Below are 11848 nucleotides of genomic sequence, written 5' to 3'. Positions count from 1 at the left end.
CTTGACGATACAAAATTCGACCGAGCAGGCCCTGCAGAGAAAGTGACGTGCAGCCAACAGAGAAAGTCTGGCCGGAGAGGGCGGGCCTTCTGTGAGTGACGCCACCAGCGCACGACTCTCGTCTGTACCTGGGATCCAGGAAGATGGTGGTGATGGCGCGGGTTCCGCGTCCCGAGCGGCCGGATCTTGTTTTTGTAAGTCTGCGGCGAGGCCAAGGGTGATCCGTGAGGGAAGATCCGAAGCCAGATTCCTCCCCGGCTCGGAATCTGGCAATCGGGGGGGTGGGGGGGGTTAGATCCAGATTGTGTATGCCCAGTTCATGGGAATCCTAACGAGCCAAAGGCGACATGTCAAAACACTGACCAGGCTGGGAATAAAGAACCGGGTCTTTCAATGCCTGAGTGAAGCGAGGAGCTGCTTTTGAGGTTAAGGTCTTGATGTCTCGGGCCGGAAGAAGGGAGGTCAAGAGCGGAAGGGGATATAGTAGGGAAAAGGTATGGATCTTGATAGACATAGTGACCGGGTTAGAGTTCTGACTTCTGGAGCTACAAGAACCTTGAAGGATGAAGAAAAGACTAGTGATGTGGATGGCCCCTGGGATCCTAAAAAGGTGAAATTTTGGTGGCTGAAACAGAGGCTCCATATTTAAACTGCGTTTATAGTGTTTTGGGTTAAGGGCCATAACTGGTATGTGGGTTTCTGGGGTTTAACCAAGGGTCTTGAGCATGCTAAGCAAGCACTCTACAATTGATCTATATCCCCCCACAAATATGTGTGTGTACCCCAGCTCCGGAGATAAAAACCCTTTAGCTTGCAATTTCTGGGGTAGCGTTGAGCTAAAGTACAAGGTAATGAGATCCTGAAGGGCCAGAAGTTTGATGGACTAGATGACTTAAGTACCTGGGGCTGCAGAGGTGGCTCAGTTGATAAAGTGCTTGCTGTACAAGCATAGGCCCTCAGTTCAGAACCCTAGCACCCATAAAATGCTAGTGAGAGACCCTGTCTCAAAAGGCAGAGAGCAATTGAGGAGGACCTCTGGCTTCTTCCAGCGTCGGCTCCCACATGTGCATATATGAATGTATACACCTACAAAAAAGTATTCTTGTTTTGTTGGAGATAAGATCCCACTATGTAACTCTGACTGGCCTGGAACTTACTGTAGACCAGCCTGCCCTTGAACTCATAGAAATCCATCTGTATCTGCCTCCGTAGAAGAGGCTGGAAGAAAAAAAAATAAATGAAAAACTTTAAAAATTTGAGGCAAGCGTGGTAGCACATACCTTTTGAGTCGAGTACTTGGGAAGCAGAAGCAGGTAGATCTCTGTGAGTTTGAAGTCAGTGCGGTCTACATAGTGAGTTCCAGGACAGCCAGAGCAAATAGTGAGACCCTGTCTTGGGTGGGGAAATCTTTAACCTTTCATTGTCTGGGCCTGGCATGACAGTATGAGCATGAGGGAGCAAAGCCCTATGTCTGGGGAGAAGTGTTGTGAGTACATGCCACCTGTTGGCAGTGGTAGAGGCCTGGCGCCCGGACCTGTGCGCCAGTGTCACGAAAGTCTAGAGATCATGGGGACAACATGGGAGTGGAAAATGGATGGTGAAAATGTCCAAAAATCACTGTATATATGTATGGAATTGCCAAAGAATTTTTAGAGTGGGGGAATTGGGACCAGGGAGTGGGCAGTGGGATTTACTGACCAAAGCTGATACTTAGGCAGGGGTCTCCTTAACCACTAACAGCTGAGAAGTGTCCTTGGGCAGTTGAGCTCCGAGGGTCAGAGATCTGCACAGACACTCTAGCCCAGTGTCCCCAACCATAAGATTATTTTCATTGCTACTTCATAACTGTAGTTTTGCTACTGTAATGAACCACAGTGTAAATATCTGTGTCTTCCAGTGGTCTTAGTTGACACCTGTGAATAGGTTTTTCATCCCCCAAAGGAGATGTGACCTACAGGCTGAGAACTACTGCTGTAGCATCTGAGTGACTCATAATCCTCTTTCAACAGAGGAAGAAACCATGCCTGGGACCTTGTTGTGTTGTGTTTGTTTGCTTGTTAAAGATGTATTATTTATTTATTTATTTGTTTGTTTGTTTGTTTGTTTTTGCTTTTTCAAGACAGGGTTTCTCTGTGGTTTTGGAGCCTGTCCTGGAACTAGCTCTTGTAGACCAGGCTGGTCTGGAACTCACAGAGATCCGCCTGCCTCTGCCTCCCGGTGCTGGGATTAAAGGCGCGCGCCACCACCGCCCGGCTTAAAGATGTGTTTTTAAAATCATGTTTGTGTATGTATCTTTGTATGGGTATATGCCTGTCAATCAGGTGTCCATAGAGGCCAGAGACGAGAGTTATAGGTGGTTATGAGCTGCCTGAGGTGAGTGCAGGGAGCTGAGTTCGAGTCCTCTGCAAGAGCAGTACATGCTTTTAACTGCTTGCTGAGCTGTGTCTCTAGCCCTGTTTGTTTTTAAGTATGGTGTGTATGTAGTGCTTGAGTTTGTGTGTGTGAATGTGTATTGGCCAGGAATAGATGTTAGCTGTATTCCTCAGTTGCTCTCCATCTTTTTGAGACAGAGTCTTCTCTTTGAACCTGAAGCTCGCTGGCTAACTAAATGCCTGGCTAATGAGCTCCAGGGATCTACCCCTGTCTGGTTGCCCCGCATTGGGATTATAGGTAGACACTGCCGTGCCTGGCATTTACATGAGCGTTGGGGATCTGAACTCAGGGAGTCATGTGTGTACATACTGACTGGGCCATCTTTCTATTACATTTTGGTTTTTCTTTTTCTTTTTTTTATCTTAGCATGTGCAAGAGGTAAGTCGTGTGTGTGCATGTGGAAAGTAGAGGACATCTTAAGGAACTGAGTCTCTCCTACGATGTGGATCAAACTCAGATCTCAGGCTCGGTGGCAGGTGCCTCTTCCCACTGGGCTTCTCACCAACCTCGCATTCGTTTTATTCTTTGAGGCCTTTTTGTTCTGAAGTGATGGGAGTGCAGGCTTGCTCCACCGCCTTTTGTTGGGGCATGGAATTTTAGTCGAAGCCTAGAGTTTGATGCTAAGACCCATTATAGGATATGACTCCACCGAGACTAAGGACAGGCCTCTTCTCCCTTTCCCTGGCAGGAGGAGGAGGACCTTCCCTATGAGGAAGAAATCATGAGGAATCAGTTCTCCGTCAAATGCTGGCTCCGCTACATCGAGTTCAAACAGGGGGCCCCCAAACCCCGGCTCAATCAGTTGTACGAGCGGGCACTCAAACTGCTTCCCTGCAGGTGAAAATGGCCCTTCCTGTGCTACCCACCTCACCAGCCCCACCCCTCCGCATGCGTCACAGCCCAAGCGGCAGTGTGTCCCAGGTGACTGCTGTCGTCCCTTCCTGAAGCACAGCCCCCATGGGTCACACCTCTCCTGTCCCAGTCTTTCCCTTCCTTGTGAGCTCTCTCACCCCTCCTCAGAGCAAAGGAAGGATTCGGGGTTTCATGAGCCATTGTGTCTGTCTTGCCCGCTCTATAGCTACAAACTCTGGTACCGCTATCTGAAGGCACGCCGGGCACAGGTGAAGCATCGCTGCGTGACTGATCCTGCCTATGAAGATGTCAACAACTGCCATGAGAGGGCCTTTGTGTTCATGCACAAGGTGGGGAGCTGGAGACGGGCTATGCAGTGGGAGCTGTTTCCCCAGGGATACGTAAACAGATGTCTACCCCTTCCTTGCAGTGCTCCAACAAAACAGTATAGGTCCACCCAGATGTTCCACTGACTTGAGGAACTCACAGGTGTACTGGGCCCATTTACAGAGCTCAGTGAGGGGTGATGAGGCCCCTTGTCTCCCTGCTGCCCTTACGCCCTAGATTTGGATAGCAAGCAGGCCATGGAGCCAGTGGCTCAGACCTGGCCCATTACTCTCCATTATTTCCAGATGCCGCGTCTGTGGCTAGACTACTGCCAGTTCCTCATGGACCAGGGACGAGTAACACACACCCGCCGCACCTTTGATCGTGCCCTCCGGGCCCTACCCATCACGCAGCACTCTCGCATCTGGCCCCTGTACCTCCGCTTCCTACGCTCCCACCCACTGCCTGAGACCGCTGTGAGAGGCTACCGTCGCTTCCTCAAGGTAAGCACCACTGAACAGTCCAATTGCCAGGTCGGCTTCCAAACCTTGGCTCACTGGGATAAGGGCCCTCATGCCACAGAGAGGCTGCAGGAAGAGGCTCCTATGGATAGAAACAGCTTATTTGTGATTTGTGTGTGTGTGTGCATGTAGAGGCTCAAAGTTGACCCTGGATATCTTCCTCAATTACTCTGCATATTGAGGAAGGATCTCTTACTGAGCCAAGAGCATACCAGCTAGAACTCTAGCCCCAGGGATCCGCTCCAGTGTTGCCATGGCTACCCAATGTTTATGTGGGTTCTAAGGATTGAAGCTCCAGTCCTCACGTTTGCAAGGCAAATGTTTTATACACTGAGCCTTCTTGCCTCTGTGGTTTACTATGTTTGGTTTTTAAGTAGTTAGCTTTTAGCTTGTACTTGCTCCACAGCAGGCGTAGAGATGAGAGCTAGGGAGAGCTTGCATAAGGCAGTCACCAGCGCCTGCACCGGGCTTTCAGACTAACTGGTTGACACATGCATGAACCAGTTATGTGAAACAGAAGGAAACCCCAGCCATGGGAAGAGGTGAGAGTAAGAGACACATGCAGTGGGCAGCATGGCAGGCGGAGCATGTGTGCTCAGGCTTCTGATAATTGTTGTCGTCAGTTCCCTAGCACGCTACAGCTTGAGCAGCAGCTTGTGACAGAAGCAGGTCCTTTCCTGACCATCGGAGTCTAAGTTGGACTGCTTAGAAGTAATTGAACAGGGTGGTGGCTGGGGGAGGTGTCAAGGCTGGACCACTCAGGGCTGAGGCTGAAGGCCCAGGCTAGATTACTGTCTCAATTCCTCTTCCTGTGGCTGTGACAAAACACCCTAAATCAATGTAAGGGAGAAGGGTTTGCTTTGGCTCACAGTTCAGGGGTGCATAGACGAGAAGAAGCTTGTAGTCACATCACATCCAAGATCAGAAAAGAGCCATGCATGCACGCTTGTGTGCTGCTCCATGTGTCCGCATTATACAGCATCCTTTCCCGGGAAGTGATCCCATCCATAAGGAACGTGAGCGTTCTCATATAAATTAACATAGTCCAGATAATCTTTCACACACATGTTGTAACTAGAGACCCATCTCTGAGGTGATTCTAGAGTCTGCGGGTTGATAGTTAACATTGACCAGCAGAAGTGCTGTAGCCAAGCTAGACCCATGGTATCATGACCAAGGTCCGAGATTGAACTGTTGAGCCCAGGCTGCACCACTAGAGAGCTGAGGCTGGCTGAGTTGAGCTGGCTGTTTGCTAAAAGACTTGTAAATGGGGTTGGGAAATATCATCTCCTGCAGCCCCGTTCACCAGTGGTGTGGGTCTTCTCCAGCTCAGTCCTGAGAGTGCTGAGGAATACATTGAGTACCTGAAATCCAGTGACCGGCTGGATGAGGCAGCACAACGCCTGGCCACCGTGGTGAATGACGAGCGCTTTGTGTCCAAGGCGGGCAAGTCCAACTACCAGGTGGGTCTGGTGGAATATGGAGGCTGGGTGAGAGGTGTCCTCCATCCTGGACCAAGACTGAGATGTCCCCAACACCCTGTGTCCTGCAGCTGTGGCATGAGCTCTGCGACCTTATCTCCCAGAACCCGGACAAGGTACAGTCCCTCAATGTAGATGCCATAATCCGTGGTGGACTCAACCGCTTCACCGACCAGCTGGGCAAGCTGTGGTGCTCGCTGGCTGACTACTACATCCGCAGTGGCCACTTCGAGAAGGTATGTGGGTACCTCGGCCTCCGCTGTGAGGTGTCTCTGGAGGACACTCAGAGTGCACGGCCAGGAAAGAAGCACATGCTGTGTGTGACACATCACATAGTCCACGTTTCCACCCCAGCAGTAGGGATGGGTGCAGAGCCCTGGAGAGAGGCTAACTTCAGGACGGGCTGACTTGGGGTCTGCTTCTCTTACCTCCTTGACATGGCAAGGACCTCATAAGTGTGAGTGTCCTGTTTGAGAGCTTGTTTGGAGGGGTCTTGTGAGTCTTGCAAGTTTCATTTATTTTCTGAGCCTTAGGAGCCTCCTCCTTCCTCCAGAAGGGAGTGTTGCAATTAGGAAAAAAATAGCTTCAGCAAGCTGAGCTCAGAGTTCTGTGGGAGCTAAAGCGTCGCTGATCAATTGATTGGTTGATTGGTTGGTTGGTTTTCAGGACAGGGTTTCTCTGTGTAGCTCTGGCTATCCTAGAACTCGCTTTATAGACCAGGCTGGCCTCAAACTCATAGAGATCCACCTGCCCCTGCCTCATGAGTACTAGGATTAAAGGTGTGTGCCACCACTGCCTGGCACTCACCTGTTCTTTCAGAGCCAGTGCTTTATTGAGGTGTCTCACGTAAGTCTTGAGATGGTGCTGCACAGGGGGCTACCCAGCTTACAAAGGAGGCCCTGCAGCTCCAGGCTGTCATGCAGGGCAGGGCAGGAACAGGCCAGCGGGACTCCACTCTGTGCTCAGCACTTGGTAACCCTCGTTGCTGGCAGTGGGTCCTTGTGGGTGGGCTCTCATGCCTCCCCTCTGTTCTTTTCCTCACCCTGTGTCTGAACCCCACAGGCTCGGGACGTGTACGAGGAGGCTGTCCGCACTGTGATGACTGTGCGGGACTTCACCCAGGTGTTCGACAGCTACGCCCAGTTCGAGGAGAGCATGATTGCAGCCAAGATGGAGACTTCCTCTGAACTGGGGCGTGAGGAGGAGGGTACGATGTGCGATAGTGGACTGGGGGGGAGAAGGTTGAATTCCAGCCATTGTGGTGAAACAGGCAGGCAAACAGAGAGGCTGGGTGGACATCAAGGTCAGGGTATCCTGGAGTAGCCATAATTGTGTACAGGCATGGCAGGAGGGCTGGGGCTAGGTACAGGGTGGTCAGCCTGGCTCTTTAGGGTCTATAACACTGGGCTTAGACACAGAGGTAGCCAAGGGCCTTTGCTGTCACCTCCAACCTTCCTAGCTTCATGAACGTGTTTGACTCCCAGATGACGTGGACCTGGAGTTGCGCCTGGCCCGCTTCGAGCAGCTCATTAGCCGGCGGCCCCTACTCCTCAACAGTGTCCTGCTGCGCCAGAACCCACACCATGTCCATGAGTGGCACAAGCGCGTGGCCCTGCATCAGGGCCGCCCCCGTGAGGTGCGTGATGGTCCCCCAGCCCATGTTGCCCTGCCTCTTAGAGCTGCCATGGCCAAACTCGGCCCTCACCTATCCGCTCCTCCTCTTCCAGATTATCAACACATACACAGAGGCTGTGCAGACAGTGGACCCTTTCAAGGCCACAGGCAAGCCCCACACGCTGTGGGTTGCATTTGCCAAGTTTTATGAAGATAATGGACAACTGGATGATGTAAGTGAGTTACATTATGCATGCATCTGCGTACAGGTCTTTTCACCATGGGACTTAGGGGTGGCCAAGTGGCAGGGTCTCACTCAGTCTCTGCCCATCACCATAGGCCCGTGTCATCCTAGAGAAGGCCACCAAGGTAAACTTCAAGCAAGTGGATGACTTGGCAAGCGTGTGGTGCCAGTGTGGGGAGCTGGAGCTCCGACATGAGAATTATGATGAGGCCTTGAAGCTGCTGCGGGTAAGGCTGTGAAGACCAACCAGGGGTGGGTGCTGGGGCCCAGGACAGCCTCTCAGTGTCTCATTGCCTCTGCCACTGTCTCTCCACAGAAAGCTACAGCATTGCCTGCCCGCAGGGCTGAATACTTTGATGGTTCAGAGCCAGTGCAGAACCGTGTATACAAGTCGCTGAAGGTGTGGTCCATGCTTGCCGACTTGGAGGAAAGTCTGGGCACCTTCCAGGTCAGCTGCCATGGACAGGGGTGAGGCAGAGCTGGTTGCCAGCCCTAGAGTGGAGCATTCCCTGACCTATTTCTGTCCCCACAGTCAACCAAAGCCGTGTATGACCGAATCTTGGACCTGCGCATAGCCACACCGCAGATCGTCATCAACTATGCCATGTTCCTGGAGGAGCACAAGTACTTTGAGGAGAGCTTTAAGGTGAGGCGTGCACTAAGGCTGCAAGTCAAGGCCAAGGCACAGTAAGGGGTTCCTCGTGGTCTGCAGATGTCCTCTCTCTAGCACTGTCTGTACGTCTGTGTTTAGACACATCAGGACCATGGGATAGGGGCTTGGCTTAGTTATTCTCGCTTTTGTTGGGACAGAACGTCGGACAAAGGCAAGCTAAGGCAGGAAGAGTTTATCCTCCCATTTAGAGGATTTATTGCATCATGGCAGGCAAGGCAATGGAAACATCCTATGCTATTCCCAGTGCACCTGCAGTCAGGAAGCAGAGAGGGGCGGATGCCGGCGATTGGCTCAGTTTATCCTTTTATGTAGTCTAGGATCACAGCCCATGGGATGGTACCTCCCCCACTCCCCAACACACACACATTTAGGATGGATCTTCCTGCCTCAGTTAACATAAGTAAGACTTTAAAAACTGTCCTTAGGTTATTCTAGAATCCTGTTAATCTGACTCTAGAATCCTGGTAAGCTGACAACAGTAACTATCGTGGGTCTGTTTTTATTCCTTTTAGCAGTGCTATGTATGGGACCCAGGACTTTGGGAATTTGAAGCAGGGGCTCTTACCTCTGAGCAACATCTTGGTCCTTGATCTCTTGTAAAGCCACCAGTCATTACTGGTTAGGCCTACCCTAATATCATTTAAGTCTGTTTCCTCTTTTTCAAATAAAATGCTTGCATGGTAAAACACTGGGCATCGGGGCCTCGGTGCATGGATGCTGTGGGGTGTGGGCACTTCCCCCGTAGCCTGGTACTGAGTCTTTCTCCAGGTTCTTGTGTGAAATAGAATAAATGTGGGCGCCATGTGTGCAGTTCCCGTTGGTTTTTATTCAAGTGATAGGGTGTAGGTGGATACAGTGGTGGGTGTGTTTGTGTTTGTGAGGGCCATAGGCAGATATACAGGTAGGAGACTGCATTTATTCACATGTCCCCGATCCTGCCTAGGAATGTGAACCCTTTCTTAGAATATTGGGTGCCTGTGTCTGTAGAGGTTAGGAGCTACCTCATCCATGAAGTTTAGAAAGTCCCTGTTGTACCTATACCTTAGCTCCTTGTAGTTGGTGAGGGAGAAGGGGTCCAGCGCAGGCTTATGGAAGACATGAACCAAGGGCATCTGGGTGCTGACACCTCCATATCTCCCTTGGAAACAGGCATACGAGCGTGGCATATCACTGTTCAAATGGCCCAACGTGTCAGACATCTGGAGCACCTACCTGACCAAATTCATTGCTCGCTATGGGGGCCGCAAGCTGGAACGCGCACGGGACCTCTTCGAGCAGGCACTAGATGGCTGCCCGCCCAAATATGCCAAGAGTGAGAAATCTGGGCTGTCACGGGACATTGGGGTGGGTGGTGTGTGCTGAGCTTTGAACTGCTAATTGGACCCTCTTGTCCTGTGCAGCGCTATACCTGCTGTATGCACAGCTGGAGGAGGAGTGGGGCCTTGCCCGTCATGCCATGGCCGTGTATGATCGCGCTACCAGGGCAGTGGAGCCAGCCCAGCAGTATGATATGTTCAACATCTACATCAAGCGGGCTGCTGAGATCTATGGTGTCACCCACACTCGTGGCATCTACCAGAAGGCCATTGAGGTACCTACCACTAGTGTATGGGGTTGGGGTTCAGGCAGACAGAAGGATCGCAGAAAGCCTGCCTGCGCAGAGAGTGGTAAAAGGCCTTCCTGAAGCCAGGTACTGACCACCACCACCCCACTCTCTCTAACTGCATGGTGCCAGGTGCTGTCTGATGAGCATGCCCGGGAGATGTGCCTGCGGTTTGCAGACATGGAGTGCAAGCTTGGTGAAATTGACCGCGCCCGGGCCATCTACAGTTTCTGCTCCCAGATCTGTGATCCCAGGGTAGGGCTGGGTCTGGGTTCGGGAAGGTACGGGTGGGCAATGGGGATCTACACCAAGCACCTGGATCACCCACATGCCTGCACCCCACCACAGACAACTGGGGCATTCTGGCAAACATGGAAGGACTTTGAGGTTCGGCATGGCAATGAGGACACCATCAGGGAGATGCTGAGGATACGTCGGAGTGTGCAGGCCACATACAATACTCAGGTCAACTTCATGGCCTCACAGATGCTCAAGGTGTCCGGCAGTGCCACAGGCACAGGTGAGCTGCTTAACCTCCCTTTCCTAATCATGACCAGGCCACAAGGGGCAGTGTCTTCCTCATCTCAGAGTCAGTCCTGGGCACCTCAACCTGAGCTGGTCTGCTGTACCCCACAGTGTCTGACCTGGCTCCTGGGCAGAGCGGCATGGATGACATGAAGTTGCTAGAACAGCGGGCAGAGCAGCTAGCAGCTGAGGCAGAGCGGGACCAGCCTCCTAGGGCCCAGAGCAAGATCTTCTTTGTAAGGTGAGGACAGGAGGGTGCATGGTCCAGTCCTTCTTAGGGAAGGGGTGTTCGGGGAGGCTGCGGGGGAGGGAGTACCACTGAGACCACCTTCCCTCCCCAACTCTAGGAGTGATGCATCCAGGGAGGAGCTGGCAGAGCTGGCTCAGCAGGCCAATCCCGAGGAGATCCAGCTGGGCGAGGAAGAGGACGAGGATGAGATGGACCTGGAGCCCAATGGTCAGTGGCCAGCCTGCCCAGGGGTCAAGGACAAGGGTAGAGGTGGGCCACTCTCCATCCTACCCCCAGAGGAGTAACCACCTCAACCTTACCTTCCCCCACAGAAGTCCGACTGGAACAGCAGAGCGTGCCAGCTGCTGTATTTGGGAGCCTGAAGGAAGACTGACACCCTCCACACTATTTTTTCTCTCCATCATCCCTCCCCCATACCCACCTCTGTAATACAGCCCCTCTTTGTATGTCACTGTCTCAGCCTCCTTCCTGCTGCCCAGGTGCCTCAGGGCATGCTACCTCAGAGCTGCCTGGCTCTGAGCCCTGATTGGCTGGGATGGGAGGTGGGGTAGTCAGGAGCCCTGGCAAGTGGACAGTCAGCCCTCACCCTGTAGAGCAAGTTCTGGACGCTGCAGGGCCAGTTCCCCTGCCCCACCCCAGGCCTCTTGTCAGGCTTGCCCAGTAAGACGGCTCCTTGGGGCTCAAGCTGAGGGGCACCTGGCCCCACTTGTGTGGGTGTCATAGCTCCAGGACTTGACAAAACCCACGAGCCCCATGTAGTCAGCAGGCCCTGTGAACCTACCAGTAAGGCACTTGAATCACTGGCTAGAGGCCAGGAACCAGGCCCTGTGTACAGGCCACATTCTGGGTGGAGGCCTTACTGCTTAAGCTCTGGGAAGGAAGCCATTAGTTGCCTCTAGACCATTAAGGGGCTTTTGGCATCAGGGGACATAATCAGATTTGAGTTCTGAGCAGGTCACGCAGGCTGCCATGTGAGCAGGGGGCAGTGGAGACAGCTGTTGGTTTGGATCATGGGATAGTCACAGGGGTGGCTTTAGGAGGTGAGCTGTATGATTTCGGCGGTATCTGGGAAGCCAGGCTGTAGTAAGCCTTACACCTGAGCCCTGCACCTACAGTGGCAACTGGATCCTTAGATATGGGACTCCGAAGAGGAACACAGAATCCTAAGCTCAGAGACTGTAACTGAGCCCTGAAATGAAGGCAGGCTGGCACGAAGAAATGGAGATCGAGTTAGAAGTTGGCTGCACACCAAATGCCAGGAAAGATGAATAAGAGCCACATGGAGGAGGAGAATTAGCAGGTGGGGGTGGGGAAGGCCCAGGAGA

General features: G+C 52.4%; 1 protein-coding gene across 1 annotated transcript; it reads left to right on the top strand.

Annotated features, from left to right (window-relative positions):
• Nucleotides 1–21: 21 nt before the first annotated feature.
• On the top strand, nt 22–10974 carry Xab2 (XPA binding protein 2). The gene is made up of 19 exons (XM_050127373.1): nt 22–194; nt 3122–3270; nt 3512–3635; nt 3918–4115; nt 5462–5596; nt 5686–5850; nt 6677–6821; nt 7099–7250; nt 7342–7461; nt 7568–7699; nt 7789–7920; nt 8005–8118; nt 9295–9457; nt 9546–9736; nt 9881–10003; nt 10097–10268; nt 10385–10514; nt 10621–10730; nt 10835–10974. The coding sequence occupies exons 1-19, from the start codon at nt 144–146 to the stop codon at nt 10894–10896; spliced, it is 2568 nt and encodes an 855-aa protein (XP_049983330.1). The 5' UTR covers nt 22–143; the 3' UTR covers nt 10897–10974.
• Nucleotides 10975–11848: the final 874 nt, after the last annotated feature.

Source organism: Alexandromys fortis, unplaced genomic scaffold (genome assembly GCF_014885135.2).
Source record: "Alexandromys fortis isolate MF-2015 unplaced genomic scaffold, M_Fortis_MF-2015_v1.1 scaffold_271, whole genome shotgun sequence".
Classification (NCBI taxonomy): domain Eukaryota; kingdom Metazoa; phylum Chordata; class Mammalia; order Rodentia; family Cricetidae; genus Alexandromys; species Alexandromys fortis.
Note: the sequence above shows the minus strand (reverse complement) of the source record. Positions and strands in the feature narration are given on the sequence as shown.